The 20,546-nt window shown below is 41.7% G+C and overlaps 1 protein-coding gene across 4 annotated transcripts in view; it reads left to right on the top strand.

Annotated features, from left to right (window-relative positions):
* The window catches only part of LOC147429382 (glutamate receptor 3.5-like), a 40,127-nt gene extending 22,810 nt beyond the window's left edge, over positions 1-17,317 (top strand). Inside the window, exons 3-6 of one of the 4 annotated variants that reach the window (XM_086495590.1) lie at positions 15,213-15,493; positions 15,714-15,745; positions 15,818-16,221; positions 16,686-17,317. In XM_086495590.1, coding sequence (XP_086351716.1) covers positions 15,213-15,493; positions 15,714-15,745; positions 15,818-16,221; positions 16,686-17,159 — 1,191 coding nt within the window. In that variant the 3' untranslated portion in view covers positions 17,160-17,317. Of the gene's footprint in view, positions 1-15,212; positions 15,494-15,713; positions 15,746-15,817; positions 16,222-16,567 lie in introns of all 4 variants that reach the window. The other 3 variants (XM_086495589.1, XM_086495592.1, XM_086495591.1) reach the window with 3 other exon arrangements.
* The last annotated feature ends 3,229 nt before the right edge of the window (positions 17,318-20,546 follow it).

The raw sequence follows: 20,546 nt of genomic DNA, 5'->3' as shown, positions 1-20,546 counted from the left end.
AAAGCTAACCGTGTTGTAGATGCGTTGAGTCGCAAAGGACAGATTTTGGCTCTTGAGTCAAGATCCACAGTTTCTCTTCAGGGTGTGTCTTTCGACAGCATGAAGAACCAGTATGCGGATTCTGAGTTTGGTAAGCAATAGTTGCAGGCTCTTGCTTCCCAAGGGCCAAGCAACTATCTCATTCGTGATGTTGATTCCTTGTAAGGCCACAGTAACCGCACAAGATGTGGCACGATTGTTCATAAAGCATTGGTACCCCCTCTGTGGTTTTCCAAAATCGATTGTTTCAGATAGGGATGTTAAGTTCACGTCCAATTTTTGGCGCGCACTCTTTGAAAACTTTGGCACTAAGTTGAATTTTTCATCGGCTTTTCATTCATTGTTAGATAGTCAGACAGAGATTTACAATCCGTTGACTTTTGATGTTTTAAAGTCATATGTGCATGATCAGCAGTTTCATTAGGAGCTCTATCTCCCATTGGTTCAGGCTATTTTGAATGACTTATTCCTGTGTCATTGGTCGAACTCCGTATGAGGCAGCTTTTGGCCCCAGCTTTTGGCCGTCCGTTCCAGTCACTTTTGACTCGCTCGGTCAGTCAAACGCCTGATGCCAACGCTGAAAGTCCGTCGTTGGATGAGATTTATGGGAGTGTGAAGCTTCGGCTAAGCAAGGCTTAGGAATCTTACTCGCGGCAGGCTAATAAGCATCGTCAGGATGTTTCGATCAAGGAAGGGGATTGGGTGTATTTAAGAATCATGAAGCAACGTCTTAAGCAAGTTGGAAAGAAGTGTCTAAAGTTGTCTTTTTGAATGTATGGTCCTTTTCCTGTCATTAAAAAGATAAATGAGGTTTCAATGAAATTGCAATTGCCTAACTCATGGTCAATGCACAACGTTTTCCATGTTTCTTGGTTGAAAGTGTTTCAGGGGAACACCTCCAAAGGACATTTCGGAAGAAGAAGAATCGGAGATTATCGATGAAGTTGAAGTCATGGAGCAGAAGCAAGTGTTGTTGCATTGGTTTCGACATGGTTCAGTCTGTTCGTAGACCGTGCATGTCCAGGCACTAGAGTAGATGCATATCCTCTGGTTGCACACAGCATGATCATTAGCATTACCATCAGATTCCATCAGGAGCATTTTACAGTGCAAAAAATCTATTTTCCCTATTTTAGCCATTTTTCACTAATTATTTTTAAGTGACTTTTGTTGGGAAACTGGGTAGGGCAATTGAGCCAAGCTTATATAAAAGAAAACCTAGCGCTAGTGTATTCTGGCAGAAGAAGAAGGAAGTGCACAGGCAATTACTTGCAGCAGGCACCTCTAGCAGCTTCTCAAGCAAGAACTCCTGAAGCCTGGCGTTTTTTCCATCAGATAAAGACCAGCATTTTCAGCAGCCATTCCCGTCGCAAATCAGCCTCTTAATCAGTGTTTTTGCAGCCAGCAAATCAGCGTTTTTCAAGCAGCAGACTCAGCGTTTTGACAACCTGCCCCTAGCGTTTTTGGACAGCCTGAACTTCAGCATTTTTTCAGCAGCATAATCAGCAGCAGATTCAGCGTTTTTCAGCAGCATAGTCAACAACAAATCCAGCATTTTCAGCAGATTAAGAACAGCCAGCAGATAGCATTTTCAGCCAACCGTCGTCGTCGCCGCTCTCTTCGTCGCCATCGTCTCCAACCTAGATACACATTGTATCATAGCCTCACGAACTTGCATCAGCATCTTGTACCAGATTTGTTCAATCAATAGCATAGACTTCTCTTGCCATCGAGAGAGAGGCCCTTGGAGGAGGGTTTGACAACTTGTCTGGTATTGTATTCTTCTCTCTCTATCTCTCAGTCTCAGCACCTTCATTCACAGTGTTTATCCACTTTGTTTGTGATCACTTACACTCTCTCACTAAAAGAACGGAAGGCTCTCCCTTTTGTAAGTAAAAGGAACCCTTGAGCACAGTTCGGAGCATTCATCTTGAGCAAAGTTCAACATTCACTTCCGCTACACCTTACAGCTTGTCTCTCGGATTTCCCTAACGGAAAGGAAACTACCATCGAGACTAAGATCTAGAACGGAGAGGTTTTCTCCTGTTCTTGTGCTTGCTAAAAAGATTCTCCCTGAATAAAGATTCTCTTTGGGGGGGGGGACCAACCCATCTTTTGGTCCCCAACTTCTGTCTTGTCTCTATTGGTCAATATTCTATTTATTTTCAACTAATTGATTATTCGTGTGCGCTCCAGGTTGTGATAGTCGATCAATGCCAATAAAAACCCACTATTTCTTAAAATGTCACTTATTAATGAGTTAATAAACTCACTTTTAAGAGGTGCTTCATATGTAGATAAATACCTGGGTTGGGTACTAATGCAACTGTATGAGAACACTCCCCAGTGCCTACACCTATCAGACAGTGGCTGTGCTCATGTACAATAGAGGGTATGTAACTAATCTAAAGTACCTGGACATGTATAACTTGCGTACAGGCCACGAGGGTGCCATGTAACATTTAATGGACTAAAAGGTTATGTGTAGCGGAAATTAGCATGAACATTGTGGGCATTTCATTAGAATAGATTCCTAATGAGAATTACAAGAGTGCTTGGGTGGAGAGAGCAACAAAAAGCATAACACCTAGTTAGATAGCATCAACAATACTTTCAAAAGAGAGAGAAATTAAGCTATTGACAACAGTTGAGGACCGGATTTGCATGGAGCCGGTCCCCCCTCCAAAAGGCTTTGTATTATGGTTTCTCCCATCAAGAGAGACATTGTACAATACAATTCTTTGTGTTCCTTCAAGACTAGCTAGTGCAATGAAGATGAAATCTTTATGCACTAAGCAAAACACTTAGCAAACACAACTTTAATTATCCCTGTTCTCAGACCCAAGACCTCACAAACCTTCGAAGATGGTTAGAGCTAGCAGGGTATGAGAGTAGATTGAGAGGAAGAAGGAGTATTTTACGAGAAAGATGTACATCTCCTCACATAATCACTCATATTAGCATAGCTTAGCTTAGTAATTAGCTTGGTAGAGGAGATGAGCATGCATTGAAGCTTGGCTCTTGGTTGGATTTGCATCCACATGCCAAGAGTGCGTCGATGTAGGCTTCTATCTCACAAGCTTGGAGTAGGTGATGAGCTCTCCATTAAAGCTTGGGAAGAGACAGTCTTCTTTGCTTCACACACAGACTGTGTGTGAGTGTGTGTGTGATAATGCCTTGCAAAAATCAGTCCCCTCTCTCTCTTGGGCGAGCCCGCTTGCTATTTGCTCTTGCTTTTCTCCCATTGGACCTCCCCAAGTCAAGCCAATGGCTATTAAGCAGCATAAGTGATAGTGACATGTGTCCCCCTTTCCCCTTTTTTGAGAGCTTAATCAATTAAACTTAATTGATTTAAATGAATTAAATCCCCATTGGACCTTTCCCCATTCTGACCAATAGGAATTAAGTAGCCCATTGGGCTGCTCAATTCCTATTGGACCCCTTCAGGGGCTGTCCAATAATCATCCAGGAGACTTAATTTTCATTGGTTCTTTTTATTAAGTGTTTTAAAATTAATTAGGCTAAATTTACTCTAGCCTAATTCTCATTGGTCCACTTCAAGGGTCATCCAATAGGAATTGAGCACACTTTGGGAGCAACTAGCTTAGGCATCTGACATGTGTCCTTCATTCCCTTTGTGTAAAGGGGGCTTGTGTGTGTGTGTGTGTGTGTGTGGCTTTCTCTCTCATCCCCTACTTGCTAGGCTCGCCCCCTCCTATGTAGGGATATGCAAGACTTTTTTAATCACACACAAAGCATCCAATTCCTTAAGGTTGACCTTTGGACATAACCTGAATTTTGGAACCTTAGCATTTTGGAAGTCTTAATGGGCTGAACCTTAGGGTCTTTTTAGCCCATTGTTGCACATGGCTCTTCTGCAGATGGCCCCCCCTATGGATCCCTACTGTGGCCGGTCTGCTAGCTTAACCAATATTCTAGCTTTTTCTCCCTTGGCACTTCTCCATATTAAATTATTAGTTTAACATGAGAAAATCATTTAGAAGGATTAGATATTGATTATTATGACATTACCTCTCTCTTGAAATCATAGTCGTCCTCGACTATGGTGTAGAGAAGATAAAGCATATTCATAAGTCCTTTTCTTAGCGGGTAGATGATCCCTATGTTACCCTACGACATCATTCCACAATGGATGACTAGTCCATTTGGCGCTTGAGAGCCCGAGGCTGCCGCAAGCATGTCTGCACATTAGTCCTATCAATCTTCCATAGTAGAGTGACAAGCTCTACTTGGTGTTTGGGAGACATTGTCTCCGCAAACTTGATCTAAGCATGCATACTACTTCATTTTTGTGCACAATAAAGAAAAAGAGAGTCTTATAAGACAAAAACTTTGTTCATTTTTAACATTTTGTACATTTGCTTACTCTTGGGAAGCATTGTAAGCATTAACAAGGTTTAGGTTATCCTTTAATTGTATGCCTTGCATCCATCTAGCATCTTCAAAAGGATAATTCTTAAACTTAATAAGATATCGTCGGATAGTCTTACCGCCTCTTAGTACCTTGTCTTCATGTCGGAGAATGGACTCGGGCTGCAGCACCTCCTCTTGGTCCTCGATCTCTGGTGGGTCTTCAATAGTTGGTTCTTGAGGTGGCTCTCCTTTGTAAGGCTTTAATAGGCTCACATGGAAAGCATTGTGTATGAGCCAATGATTGGGCAACTTGAGTTGATAGGCCATCTCATTGATTGGCCTAAGAATCTGGAAGGGACCATAGTACCTTTTTGCTAGTTTAGCATAGTACTTTTGGTGGCCGTAGGATTCTTGCCCGTCGTGTGCCTTAATCGAGCCTTGGGAAACTTAACAAGACCCAATCGTTTTCTTTAAAGGCTTGGGTTCTTCTGTGCTTGTCAGCAGCAGCCTTTTGCCTTTGCTGTGAGATAGAGATAGCATCCTTAATCTTTTGAAAAGATTCTTGTAGGTCTCGGCTATACTTATCTGCAGCGAAGATCTTCCCATGTACTTTAAGTAGCAAGGGACTTTTTGATCTTCCCTCAATTACCTCGAAAGGTGCTTTTCCCGTGGAAGTATGTCAGTGTTATTGTAAGCATACTCCACTAAGGGTAAGTACTTCTCTCATTGGGATCTTTGATCTACTTCCGTTACATAGGCTTTTAGTAGATTGAGAATGGTTAGGTTAGCTATTTCACTTTGGCCATCCATTTGTGGATGATAAGCCGAAGAGAAGTTTAGCCTTGTCCCTAAATTCCCAAAGAGACCCTTCCAGAAATTACTGGTCATTCTAGGATCTCTATCTGACACTATGGACATTGGCAAGCCATGGTACTTGAAAATTTGTGAAATGAAGAGGGTTGCCATTTGATGGGCTTTGATAGTCTTTTTGACAGGTATAAAATGAGCTTGTTTACTGAACCTGTCTACTATCGTCCATATTCCCGTATTCCCATGGATAGACTTAGGCAATCCAAAGATAAAATCCATGGATATGCTCTCCCATGGTGAATTAGGGATTGGCAAGGGTTGAAGCAATCCAAGTTGCTTCCCTCTATCAAATTTTGTCTTTTGGCATACCACACATTTAGAAACATACTCTTGTATGCTCACTTTCATGGTAGGCCAATAAAAATATGTTTCAATTCCCTTTAAGGTAGACTGAATCCCTCTATGTCCCGCATAAGGTGGAGCATGAGATTCATACATTACTTTCTCACGTAGTGAGTTAGTAACACATAGTCTATTGCCATAGAGAAGATAACCATCTTGTAAAGTAAATGGTTCTTCTTTCTTCCCTAATGCAAGGGCTGAAATCACATCTCTAAAGTCGGGATCAATAGCGTACTCATCTATCATTGAAGATAGATCATTGTGAGTTGCTATGGAAATCGCATTCACTCTCGGCCGTCTTGAGAGTGCATCAGCTACTTGATTATGCTTGCCAGCAATGTGAGCAATATGAAAATGAAATTGCGAAAGGAAATTTGTCCACCTCGTTTGTTTGTCGGAGAGCTTGGTCTGCGTCATGAAGTACTTAAGACTTTGGTGATCCGTTCGTAGAATGAAAGGAGTCCCCAATAAATAGTGCTTCCATGAGTCTAACGCATGTAGAACTGCAAGGAGTTCCTTTTCATATATGCCTAGAGCTTGCTCAACAGGGTCGAGCCTTCGACTCTCATAGCCTATGGCGTGCCCTTCTTGGAGAAAAACAGCTCCAAGGCAATCACCACAAGCATCACATTGGACCTCAAATGGTTTTGAGAGATCCGGTAGTGTAAGCACAGGTTGAGAGATAAGCTTTTCTTTAAGCTTTTCGAAAGCATTGTTCTCCTTAGCAGACCATGTATACCTAACGCTTTTCTTTGTTAGGTCATGTAATGGTCTCGCAATTTGTGAGAACTTTTCTATGAAGCGTTTATAGTATGCACACATACCTATAAAGCTTCTTAGTTCATGAAGATTCCTTGGTTTAGGCCATCCTTTTATTACCTCTAACTTTGATGGATCCATTTGGATGCCATCTTGAGAGATAATGTGACCTAAATACTTAATCTCTTGTAAGAAAAATTCACTTTTCTTTCGATTAACATAAAGTTTATTCTCTCTTAAAACTTGAAATATTACCTGGAGGTGTTGCTTGTGTTCGTCTAATGAATTAGAGTAGATGATAATATCATCAAAGAACACTCCGGTGACGGTTCGATGAGGCCTGAACAGCTTCTCCATCAAGCGGTTGAATGTGGCTGGTGCATTGGTCAAGCCAAAAGGCATGACAATGTATTCGTAAAGACCAAATGTGGTGCGAAATGCGGTCTTTACAATGTCTTGATCAACTATCCTTATTTGATGATAGCCACTTTTTAGGTCAATCCTAATGAAGTAGGTAGATCCTTGTAGCTTATCAAATAGGTCTTCTACCCGTGGAACGGGAAACCTATTCTTGATAGTGATCCTATTTAGTGCTTTATAGTCGACACACATACGATATGTGCCGTCTTTCTTTTGCACTAATAGCACAGGTGAGCAAAATGGAGATGAGCTAGGCCTAACCATGCCCTTCTCAATTAACTCATGCACTTGCCGCATAATCTCCTCTTGTTGAGCTTGAGAAACTCTATAAGGAGGTTTGTTAGGCGGTGAACTTCTTGGAAGAAGTTCAATTGCATGGTCATCATCACCTCGTTTAGGAGGTAGCTCACAAGGGATGTCGTCAATAAAAACATCTTGAAACCCCTTGAGAAAATTGGATAACTCTATTTCCTTTTGGTTGCTTTTATTTTCTTTTGCTAAAGCATTAAGTTCATTTTGAGAATCTTTAACAAAAATCATGTACACGGAAATAGAGCTCTTTATTGACTTGTTGAAAGCTGGTGTATGTACAATGGGGATAGTGTTACCCATTTCCTTAGCATCTATATACATGTCTTTTTTCCTGAACTTAAAGGAGATTCTCCTTTCAGGAAATTTAACATTGGCAGCCAGACGGTCAAACCATGGTGCCCCTAGGATTATATCCTCATGCTTGAGAGGAGAGATAAAGAAGTCCTCTTTGTCCACATAGCCTTGGACATGAAGCCTCAATTTCCCGATTAAGGGAGTGACTGAAGCTTCTTGCCCCTTGAAGGCACTCTCTGCGGGTAGGAAATCTCCCATCTCGTAGGATTGTATGCCTAGCTTGGTGGCCAACTCTATAGATATAAAATTGTGAGTAGAACCAGGGTCAAAGAGAATAAAAGCATCATGTTCTCTTACCTTTCCCCAAGCATGGCATAGAGGAGATCCTTTGTGATGAGTTTGGTGAGTCTCCTCCTCTTGGATTTCAACCAAGGAAGCTCTAGGAGGATCTTGGCGGTTGTTCTTTTGGGGACAAGCGTGGTACGCATGCCCTTGTTCGCCGCACTTGAAACACCGGTTATCCTTGCGATAACGGTCAAGCTCTTCAGGAGAGAGTTTGTTCTTACCTTTGTAAACTCCCTTCTCTTTAGCTTTGTTGGAGTTTCCCTTAGGAGACTTTTGGACATTGTCCTTCCCCTTAGGCTCATTGGAACCCTTGTTTTCCGGGGACTTATTATTTCTTTTAGCCCCCGTTTGGAAATTGATTCGTGAGGTCACCATAGTATGGTGTATTACCGCCGATATGGTACGTGGCCTTTGGGAGTTGACATACTCCGCCATTTCTTCGGTTAAGCCCGCACAAAATTGTTGCTTTTGCTCTCCAAAATCCAACTTTTTGAAGACAGTGGCTTTGAGTTGTAGGTCCCAAAACTTGTCTATATATTTGTGGATGGATTCATAGGGAGAGAGCTTTAAGCTTCGCCATTCGGTGAGTACTTTGTCTTTGGCATCGGTGGCCAAAAATTGCTTCATAATGGGAGCTCTTAAAGCTTTCCATGTTCGTGGAGCTTCACCGTTGGCTTGTAGGCTAGACCACCATTGCCTGGCGGACTTTTGAAAGTGCATAGCTACATGACGTAGCTTAGAGGACTCCGTGAAGCCCTCATCTCCAAACGCCGCATCGAATTGCTGGATAGAGGCCAAAACTTTGTCCGTAGCACCAAAGGTGCCATCATAGGTAAGGAAAGAGATGCTCTTCCCTCCCTCTTTGAACTTCTTCAGCTTGGATGACCTCTTCCATGCGGCATAGGATTTCCTATGGCCTCTTCTTTTTGATGGTTCAAAGGTTGCACCATCACTTTCTTCAGAAGGTGAAGAATTTGAAGAAGGTGGAGAAGAGGGTGACCTCTTTCTCGCCTTTTTCTTGTCTTGATCTTCGTCGTCTTTACCATCACTTTCATAAGAGGAAGAGGATGAAGAAGATGGAGAAGAGGGTGTCTTCTTTCTCGCCTTTTTCTTCTCTTGCTTTTTATCATCCCTCTTTGAATTATGGCGTGGAGAAGTGTGTGATGGTCTTCTCCGCTTTGGTGGTGATGGAGAGCGTTTAGCCCGCCGTCTTCGGGGAGCCATCTCCGCCGAGGTGGCGAGAGACTCACTTCTTTCTCGTTCCTTTGGTGGAGGCTCTTGAGTTCTCCTTTGGGAAGGAGATGCATCATCAAGAAGTAAATTCTTGAGCCCTTCGTACGGATTCTCTTCTTCTTCCCGAATTGGAGAGAGACCTCTTTTGGGAGTCTCACAAGGAGGCTTCCTAGGTGTTCTCTCGTCATGGTGATGAGCTTGGAGAATCCCGTGAGCACGGAGCTGCCGTTGCACTTCGCTTTGGAGAGATGGATTGCCCATGGCTTGTTGAAGCCTAGAAACAAGATAGTTAACAAGCATCGGAGCATCATTAGTAGCTTGCTCATTAGCAAAATCAAAGTTATCAACATTAATTTCACTCTCTTTACTATTGTCAGCTATTCTAACAACTTTTAGGTGTAAACTTTTTAGGTGTACTTTGGCACTTCAAGCCCTAGTTGCTACTCCTCTTTACCCCTTAAGAAAAAGCACTCAAGCTACTGTACCCGCGGCTCCAATACCATTAATTGCAAGGAATAGAACAGAGGGTCTTTCAACACCAAAACAGCACCGGCTCCTGTCAAGCTTCTAATAGCTCAATAGTGGTTAAGCCGTAGGAAAGCCCCGTAGGACTCCACTATTAAGACCATAGCTCTCAACGGTGATGCCCCGTTAACTGCACGAAGGCAGGCGCACTGCAAGGCTGAAAAATCCCTATTCTACTTACTCACATGCAATTAATAATACCAACCATTTATAGCTAGCTTGAAGACCTCCCTTCTTGAGCAAGAAAAGAGAAACCTTGTGCTCTAATACCAATGTAACATTTAATGGACTAAAAACTTATGTGTAGCGGAAATTAGCATGAACATAGTGGACATTTCATTAGAATAGATTCCTTATGAGAATTACAAGAGTGCTTGGGTGGAGAGAGCAACAAAAAGCAAAAGAGAGAGAAATTAAGCTATTGACAACAGTTGAGGACCGGATTTACATGGAGCCGGTGCCCCCCTCCAAAAGGCTTTGTATTCTGGTTTCTCCCATCAAGAGAGACATTGTACAATACAATTCTTTGTGTTCCTTCAAGACTAGCTAGTGCAATGAAGATGAAATCTTCATGCACTAAGCAAAACACTTAGCAAACACAACTTTAATTATCCCCGTTCTCAGACCCAAGACCTCACACACTTTCGAAGATGGTGAGAGCTAGCAGGATATGAGAGTAGATTGAGAGGAAGAAGGAGTATCTTACGAGAAAGATGTACATCTCCTCACATAATCACTCATATTAGCATAGCTTAGCTTAGTAATTAGCTTGGTAGAGGAGATGAGCATGCATTGAAGCTTGGCTCTTGGTTGGATTTGCATCCACATGCCAAGAGTGTGTCGATGTAGGCTTCTATCTCACAAGCTTGGAGTAGGTGATGAGCTCTCCATTAAAGCTTGGAGTAGGTGATGAGCTCTCCATTAAAGCTTGGGAAGAGAGAGTCTTCTTTGCTTCACACATAGACTGTGTGTGTGATAATGCCTTGCAAAAATTAGCTCCCTCTCTCTCTTGGGCGAGCCCGCTTGCTATTTGCTCTTGCTTTTCCCCATTGGACCTCCCCAAGTCAAGCCAATGGCTATTAAGCAGCATAAGTGATAGTGACATGTGTCCCCTTTTTCCCTTTTTTGAGAGCTTAATCAATTAAACTTAATTGATTTAAATGAATTAAATCCCCATTGGACCTTTCCCCATTCTGACCAATAGGAATTAAGTAGCCCATTGGGCTGCTCAATTCCTATTGGACCCCTTCACGGGCTGTCCAATAATAATCCAGGAGACTTAATTTTCATTGGTTCTTTTTATTAAGTGTTTTAAAATTAATTAGGCTAAATTTACTCTAGCCTAATTCTCATTGGTCCACTTCAAGGGTCATCCAATAGGAATTGAGCACACTTTGGGAGCAACTAGCTTAGGCATCTGACATGTGTCCTTCATTCCCTTTGTGTAAAGGGGGCTTGTGTGTGTGTGTGTGTGTGTGTGTGTGTGTGGCTTTCTCTCTCATCCCCTACTTGCTAGGCTCGCCCCTCCTATGTAGGGATATGCAAGACTTTTTTTGTCACACACAAAGCATCCAATTCCTTAAGGTTGACCTGTGGACATAACCTTTGAATTTTGGAACCTTAGCATTTTGGAAGTCTTAATGGGCTGAACCTTAGGGTCTTCTGCAGATGGCCCCCCCTTTGGATCCCTATTGTGGCCAGTCTGCTAGCTTAACCAATATTCTAGCTTTTTCTCCCTTGGCACTTCCCCATATTATATGATCAGTTTAACATGAGAAAATCATTTAGGAGGATTAGATATTGATTATTATGACATGCCATAACACTTCTTAGGCTGTCCTAAGCCCTAGAAATAGGAGTTACAGCTTATCCACATGCACATAGGGTTAGATGTGCATGTGACGCTGCGGCACCTCGATAGCAATGTCTTTCCAAAAGTACTCAAAACATCATCTCAGCACGAAGCACACCAAAAGGACTTTTGACAACCCACAGCACTAAATCCCGATGGTCCTCCTCTAGGAATTTACTGGCGAACACTCACCCAAATGGCCACCATGGAAGCTAGGAAACACGTCCCCTTGCACGGAATTACGGCACACATCAACCTACTTGAGAAAAAATGTTTCCCTCCTCTTCAACCACAACTTCAAAGTGAACATTAGCCAATAAACATGTAGGCTTCCACAAATTTCTCTACACCAAATTGCCTACAGGCTATCATATCCTATACATTGCGGGAAACAGACTGTAGCTTCCAAACCACCGCTCCAAAAGGGGTGCTTTAAAGCTTGAAAATTCCTTTTAATTTTTGCAACAAAATACTGAACAAATTCAAAATTTCACCCCAACTATGTGCAAAGGTGGCTCAAACAGAAGGCTATCATAGCACAACTGCTTATAGAGAAGGCTAGTCAAGGGGAAAAAACTAGCATGAAAAAGCAAGAGGCAAACATAATGACTAAAAGCCTGATATTTTACTGAATATCACTTAATTTTTACTTAATTCTAACGTATATTTAAGTAGCACCTCAAACAACACACTTACGAGAACTTAAGGTAACCTGTCAGCCGACGACTTGCATTGCATGTACATGTACTTGCTAAAGTAAGTAAAAAAACCCACAAAAGGAAAGCCCACACACTATTTTGCCACACATTGTCATGTTCATATATACAAATTTACAAAAAATAGGGTAGCAAAAATGCACATATGATAGTTTGCCACACCCCATGCTAGCTAGATCATTTATGATCATCGGTTGAAAAGAGAAGTTGTAACCCAAGTGGTAGAAACTTCATTTCATCTTCATAATTAGCAATTGCACCAAAGTTTTCTTGAGAAGAAGGATCATCTTCAACCATGGCCATCAACCTTGCAAAATACTTCACTATAGCCATTCACACGTGCTTTATGAGGGGTACCATCCAAGTCCAAAAGCCTTTCTTTGATTGCATCGTGACCTTCATCTCTTCATAGTATTGCAAATATGCGAATCATGGCAACTTGTATAGTCCGTATCGAGGATAATAAGAGTCATATGCAAAACCATGCTCCGGGAGCTTGCTTCATGCCATAAAGAGACTTCCGCAACCTGTAAACTTTGTCGCTTGATGAAGGTTGCTCCACATACGCCTCCTCCTCTAAATCGTTGTTAGAAAGCTTAACATCCATCTGAAACAGTGGCCATCTATGATGAGTGAAACCGGCCCGTAGGGCGGTAGACTTTAGCTTTCACCTGATCATTATTTAAACTTTACGGTAGAAAGGAACTTCACGAATAAGCCTGTGTGTGATTGGAGTTCAACACTTCAAAACAAACCACGGCTTGGCAACTAGAGCGCTTCCAAGCATACCCTGTTGGCCCCAAAGACTGGCGCCTCTTTCGGTATTTCTTTATTCTTATTACACTTGAGAAAAACCTGTAAACTTCTACAAGCTGTCCCATTTTTATCGGGCTGAAACTCCCCTACTCTAACCCAATTTCGTCAGCAGACAAAATCCCAAGTAATCAGTGACTTTCCACGCACTTTACAAAACTTGGCGAGAAATTACAGCACGCTGAAATCTCTGTTTTTGGCCTTCAGTTTGCACCAAAACACCTGTTTGGTGATTCCCTAGCTTTCCCGAAGCTCTTGGACGTGCATACATCAAACCTGGCCAAAACCCTAAATCTGCAAAAAATTACAGCAAGCTATAATTCTCTATTTTACGCTCCGATTCGCGTGCCGATCAATCTTGTGGGTAGCCCTCGAGCTCCCGTACCTATAGGGTCACTTGCCCTTTGAATTAGACGAGATTCCTAGCCTGAAATCTCTCTAAATTGTCTTGTACAAGCACCCACGGCTTTCTCGAGGCACGCAAAAAACTCTCCATTTTTGCATTCCTTCATGATGGAACTGTGCGTACCTAAGGGAATTAGCAATTAGCTAATCCGGTTCCTGTACAGAAGGCTCTTGCCTTGGCAAACGCTCATAAAAGAGCAAGGGAGAAGGCAAGCTTTCCATTAAAGCTGTGAGCACCTGCACCCACTACACACACACACACACACACTGTGTAGCACACTTATGAAGTCCCAAAATCAGCCCCCACTAAAAAATGGGCGCCCCCTCTTGGATGAGGCTTCTGGAAAGTGTGTGTTGACCTGCATGCAACTCCCCTACTGCCAAGTGTCCATTTGACTCCCTTTGGTTTAATTTCCTAGTACCCACCAACTTTAAAGTCCTGCCGAGGGGCCTAAATGACTTTGAATTGAGTCTAGCCAACCTTTTACCACTCGGATTTCAGTGCCGACTAGCCCGATTATCTCGTGGCGACCTGCCCTTCCTAACTCTCGGCCAACGGCCATTTCACACTGGCCATGCAATGTCCGGTCATTTGTGATTTTAACAAGAGGGTCCCAAAAATCAAATAAAAATCAAGGAAAAGAAACCAGCAAATATATATAGTGGTTGTCACAATCTCGTGACATGGAGCAAAAATTGTTCGAATAGTCACCATCCCTTGTAGTCAGTGCAAAGGTCTTGTCATAGTCTACTCTGTGTGTCTGAGAAAAGCCCTTGGCAACGAGGTGTGCCCTGTGCTTATACAAAGACCCATCTGATCTGTACTTCATTTTGTAGACCCACTTGACACCAATCCCCTTCCTCTTTGTTTCTTTTTGTTTGATTTTGTTTTTCAATGTTTTTTCTGTTTGGCTGCTCATTGCTCGTTCTACAAGTTTCATCAGTAGGTTTTCTTTTGGTCATTGTCATCAGAGGCTACCTTCTTGGAGTTCCCTTCCCAACTTTGGTCTTTAGGAGCCACCTTCAGCAAATGGACTGGTCTCTATTGTTGTTGATAGCTCCTTGTTTGCTCCAGTGCAGCGCTTTGCTACTCACCTTGTGGCATCCTCCTGCAGTCGCTTGGTGGTGTCGGCTGTCTCTTATCCATCATCTTCGTCATCGACTGCTCCTCCATTTTGTTTATCCATTGTCTTTTTCTGTCAGATCATATCAGTTGGTGGGCATATGCCTGACGTCGAGATCTTGGAGATGTTCCTTGTCGTCTCCACCTCTGGTGGCTCAGGTTTTTGATATATAGTTGCAGTGTGCGCTTTTGGTGGAAGTGCCTATCTTGCAGAGGCTGCTGTCATCCTCTCTCCTTTTAGCTTGCCAAGGCACTTTTTACTCTCTTTAGGATAGGTTTTTTTACCTTGGCTTTCAGTTTCTACAGTTTGCTTATGTGGCTAGTTGTATCTAGTTTTCTGGTTTGTCACCTTTGGGCCTGCTCTGTAAACAGGGATGTACTTACCCCTCAGATTTGGCAGCATTTGGGCGTTCTGACGGAACTTTCAAGTAATAGAAATCCGCCTCTCTTTTTTTTTTTTGAGAGAGAGGGGGGGGATGGGGGGGTGTGCGCTTAGTACATGCAAAAGAAAACACACAACAGTAAGGACATTTTGATTGATGATTTAATCAGACAATTTTTTTATTAATCCATTAGAATAAATTAGTCACAACTTGGATTCTTATATTTCATGTGTCGTCTGCCCAATAATGTTTTTCCATAGATTCTTTAATTGATCCTTCTTTTACCTCAAATAAATGAAGGAGGCAAAATATCATTTGTTCTTTATTTATATGGAGTAAATAGAATCCAGACTAATGGAAGCGAGTTTTTTTTGTTAGTACTCACATTCTAATTGATTGCAAGATAGGTCTATGATGCAGTTGTGGGTGATGTTACTATAACCACAAAACGGATGGAAAAGGTCGATTTTTCACAACCTTACACAGAGTCTGGACTTGTAGTGGTTGTTCCATTGAAGAACGTACATTCTAGTAATCCATGGGCGTTTTTGCAACCTTTTACGGCAAGAATGTGGTTTGTCACTCTAGCATTCTTTATCTTCACGGGGCTTGTGATTTGGATGCTCGAACACAAGTGGAATAAAGACTTTCGTGGCCGCCCAAAGAAACAAGTAGTGACTGTCTTGTGGTGAGTTTCAATTTTCAAGTGCCCCCCAGTCTACCTTTCCCCTTCTTTCACAAGAATCCCCCCTCTCCCTCCTTTTAATTTTCATTAAACCCAATTGCAACAAGCATGACAGACCATCTGTGTGTGTGTATTTATGGTCATATTCTTATTTGTAGACAAATATCAGAGTTCTTAGCATATGTTATTACAAGGTGGCTACTGACAGTCTCTTTTTGTGCAGGTTCACTTTCTCAACTCTCTTTTTTGCGCAAAGTAAGTGTTTTGCCTGTGGTACATATATGGATACGTTTTGCACTTGATGTGACAAAGACTTGACCCGTGCAGGAGAGAAGACAAGGAGCACATGTGGAAAGCTTGTCATTATTATATGGTTGTTTGTGGTGCTCATAATCACATCGAGTTACACGGCAAACCTAACCTCAATCCTGACAGTACAAAAGCTGATTCCTGCCATTCAAGGTATCACTAGTTTACAAGCCAGCAATGTTCCTGTTGGTTACCAGACCGGCTCCTATGTCAAGGACTACCTAATTAGCATTAACATTGCAAAAGAGAGGTTGGTGCCTTTATCTACTATGGCGGAATACGAAAAAGCTCTCAAACAGGGCCCTGAGGGAGGAGGAGTTGCTGCAATAGTTGATGAAGTCCCGTACATGCAAGTGTTCTTGAGCCAGCATTGTGACTTCACCATAGCCGGGCGAGAGTTTACCAAAGGAGGATGGGGGTTTGTAAGTGTACTTGATTCTCGTTGTTCAATTGTATCAAGATTGTGGTTTGTTTGCCATGGTTGTATGCATCGTTTCTTAAAACTAACAACATTGCTAGTAAATAATACAGAGATAGAAAGACTTGAGTGATATTGGCACAAAAAATCAATACCATCTCTTATGGGATATTATTTGCATGCTTGTTTCAAAGCAACATTTCAAATAAAGAATGTAACCAAAATGCTGTATACATTACTTCTGCAAATCTTGAACTCCTTTATCATACATACACAGCATGTAGAGTGTGTAGTCACTATTACATTGTTACTGATGGGGCAGACTCATGGGCTCAAGCATAACTTTGCAGGCTTTTCCAAAGGACTCAGAACTACTTTATCATACATACACACAGCATGTAGAGTGTGTAGTCACTATTACATTGTTACTGATAGGGCATACCCATGGGCTCAAGCGTAACTTTGCAGGCTTTTCCAAAGGACTCAGAACTGGCTATTGACATGTCAACAGCCATTCTCAGCATGTCAGAGAGTGGTGAAATGCAAAGGATTCATGATTTGTGGTTGTCAACAACCCAATGTGATTCAACTAACATGCAAGTAGAGTCTAACAAGCTGGGTTTGGGAAGCTTTTGGGGCCTCTTTTTGATCACAGGTTTGGCATCTACAGGAAGCCTTTTTGTTTATATGGCCAGGCTACTTTGGCTCTTCTTGCGACGACAAGAGGGCCCTGGCATTGAGACAAGCAATAAGTCAATGTCGTCCCGGAGTGCCCGCTTCTGTAAAGCTTTTGCCTCTTTTGTGGCTGAGTCGCATCTTCGCAGCATGGAACAGAATGGTGGGTCTGCCCATGGTTCAAAGAAAGAAAAACCTAAAAAGAGGGAGTTTGTGTCTCACATGGATGTTGAGTTGCTCCAGACTGATGGCAGAGATGGTACTTAAATGATGAAGCTTTTATTCTCTTGAATGATAATGTGACAGTGGTGCCATGTATCTAATATCCAAGTGTAAATCAGGTAATGTGTAACAAAGCTCCTTGTAAAATCTCTTGTGCAAACTGTATACTTCATTGTTTTAGGAAAGCATCAACATGCTCTCGACTCGATGCTACATTTTCTCAAGCAACTCGTGTTTTTTGAAGACACGGCCACCCTAAATTTTATCTTAAAGATGAAGTAGAGGGTGACACAATGAAGGCATGTTTAAAAAGATGGTAATCTTGGAGTCTCAGCTACTGAAAAATAAACGGGGGTAGTGTTTGGCGTTATGCCTAATTGTAATTTGGAGCTCTTATGGAGCTGTAAGTAATGTTTTAAAGAGGGAAGTGTTCATGTGTAGACTGGTACCCTGTAAATGACTTAACAAGTGAGCAATGGCTATGAATGACTTTGACCTTTTCTGTTGGGAAAGAGGTTAAGGAATATCAATAGCATTTTCAAAACTTGTTGCAATGGGGCTCCAGAAGGCAAGATGAAAAGACTATTTACTCCCCCAAGAAGGAAACTTGCTTCTTGCCCCTGCCGGGTTGGCGGTGTTTGGGGCCTATTTTCCTCCAGTCAGCCCAAGCCCAAAAAGCTAAGGTAAGCAAACACAAGAGATGTTAAAGAATTCAAGTAGGCCTGCTTGGAAAGAAAGAAAAATCATGTTAAATAAATAAAGAATGATAATCATAGGGGGATGTGTGTGTGTGTGTGTGTGTGTGCGCGCCACATCAAGCTAGCAAGCTAGCCATGTAATTTGTGCCAAAATACAAGAAACTTTTGTGAAATGTCTCATGTTTGGTGTCCTTGTCAGTGTATTTCATGGTCACCGTGAAACGCATTTTGGCAGGTCCGGATAGGTGCAATTTCGGTCCCACATTTTATTGGAATTAAACATTAGATTGAAAGGTCTTGTAGTGAAACAACACATTTCAAGAGTGAAGCATTTTGCAGTGATGCTTGCCACTAGATCCGTGAAGCTTATTTAAATTTCAGAATTGTACCTTTATCCCAGATCTTAGGAAGCGTGTCAATAAGATGTTTTGGCATGATGCACAACCCACCAACCCTATGTAGAAGAGTCTTCTTAACACTAGCTTAATAAATGGTAGCGCGAAATTGTGAAATGTGTTTGGTGTAGACATTGTGTTCCCCCCCCCCACCCCCCCCCCCCCAAACCCCCCCTTTTGTTTTGTTTGGTTATTGCTTGTCACATAAATGGCATATAGTGTTTCAATGCGATCTGAATTTGAAGAATGACACCTTCTATTAAAAATGAACAACGGCATAACCCGAGAAAAGAAATAGACATGACCTATTGTCTACGTATCCTTGTGCGACAGCAGTAGTGGATTTGTGTGGCCAGTGTTTTCTTGGCTTTGTAGAATTACCCATGTTGCAATAGGAAAACCACCCAAACTCACATTTCCTTAATGTCTTAACATTTTGTAGGTTCCCTTTATTTTGGCTAGTCAACATGTTAAGATGTAATTTAAAAAAGCTGCCACAACAAAGTTAATAGAGGTTGAGAAAAGGGTGTCAAAAATGCAATAGCTGAACATGAATTACATTGCTTTGAAAGGTGGGAGGTGAAGCATGCCAGATCTAAACTCTATAAATCTCATGTTGATGATTGAGGTCTGCCTCTTTAATCAAGCTCATTGACTTACCTTTGGACAAACAGATCATGTATGTTTTAGATTACATGCCAACAACTAGCTTAAACCAATGGAGAGTGAGAGCATGGTTAGGTGGTGCCCAAATTCCACTCACTTATTGGTTTTTTGTATGACTTCTTCCACTTGCCACGACACAATGCAAGTTACAGAAGAAGAAGATAGTTTTGATAGTCTCAATAATAATCGGAGCTACATGGAATCGTGTGAGGTGACTACTCTCTAGAGCCCTTCCGCCTCTCTCTCTCTCTCTCTCTCTCTCTCTCAAGTAGAGTTGGCAAGCAAGCACACTCTCAAACTCAAAACGTACTGGTATGAAAGGTTAATGCGGACAAATGAGACTAACGTTCATGATTAAAGTACTCAAATGGACACAAAAGAGCACAAATAATGCACACCTTGAAATTGATTGATGAGCTAACTCAAAACTTTATCTCAAAAGTGTATAGGGTAAAGGAGCCACTTTAGAGACACTCAAGAAAAAAAGTGTAATTTTGGGCGGGATTTTGCAAGTTTGGTCATATTTGAATTTTTAAAATTGCATGAGATTCCTCATGCAAAGGCGGATTAGGTAATACCATGATTGATGATTTAATTTGGGCAATCAATTTGAGAAAGTTTAAATTTTGAGGTCTTTTAGGGGTTAGAGACACCCAAGGCCCAATAGTGGGACAGTTTTCATCAAATCACAAGTTGACACATAAGCAAGATTCCTAGTATATTCTAAATTTTTGTCTCTAAATTGGAACGTGTATGACTTTTAAAAGGCCCCCGTGTTACAACTGGCTCCTTTACCCTACAACTCAAGCTTCTTTCTTATGTAGGTGTCAAGATGACATCTCTCTCTCTAATACCCCTAAGAAGAGGGCTTGACCTACCACTTATGTGGACACTTTTGGCATGATGTACAATTCATTTGGGCTCTTGCCCACACAGTAGTTATGCATAATAGTCACAAGCCACACACAAGGTAAATTTTCTCTTAAGCTCCATGTAGACGAGATGGTTCATTCACCTAGGCTAACCAAGAGATGACATATAGGACAAAGCCCTCAATTACTAACAACCCTCCCCTTGGGGTTTGGCCTATGACACTAAAAACACTCAAGAAGGTACTCTCTAATCCAAGAACTGACACAATTCAATCCAGGAGGGAAAATGGCAGCCCTAATCCAGGAGACCATCCCCTAGAGACAAAGACAAATAGAACATCCCAATTTATGAGACAAAGTATAACATCTTCAGTCAAGGAGACAATAAAACGCCTACCCTTGAAAAATGTAGGCAATAATGAAACCAAGCCAATCCAAGAAGCTACTCCGAATTTGACTACAATGCAAGAGAAGACGGGAAAACACGTCTTTTGAAAGTGCCAATGTCCAAAGAAATGGTTTAATTCTTTCCTTTATTGCTGCTCTTCTTGTGTTGATTCTTGACTAATATTGTTGCTGCTACTGCTACTGTCCTTGATCTTGGTTGCGAAACAATCTTTCATGTGCCTAACTATTTTTCCTACACCACCAAAATCATGGCCTACCACTTTTATTGAATGAAAATTCAAAAGATATCATACCTAAAATTCACAAGAGTTTTTGTTATGCATGTTCAAATTACTTCGTAAAGGCTTTTACTTTAAAATTCTTCAAGAACCTCTTAAATATCACAATGAACTA

Source organism: Adiantum capillus-veneris, chromosome 22 (assembly GCF_014529385.1).
Source record: "Adiantum capillus-veneris isolate H3 chromosome 22, ASM1452938v2, whole genome shotgun sequence".
Classification (NCBI taxonomy): domain Eukaryota; kingdom Viridiplantae; phylum Streptophyta; class Polypodiopsida; order Polypodiales; family Pteridaceae; genus Adiantum; species Adiantum capillus-veneris.
The sequence above is the reverse complement of the archived record's forward strand: the minus strand, read 5'-3'. Positions and strand labels throughout refer to the sequence as shown.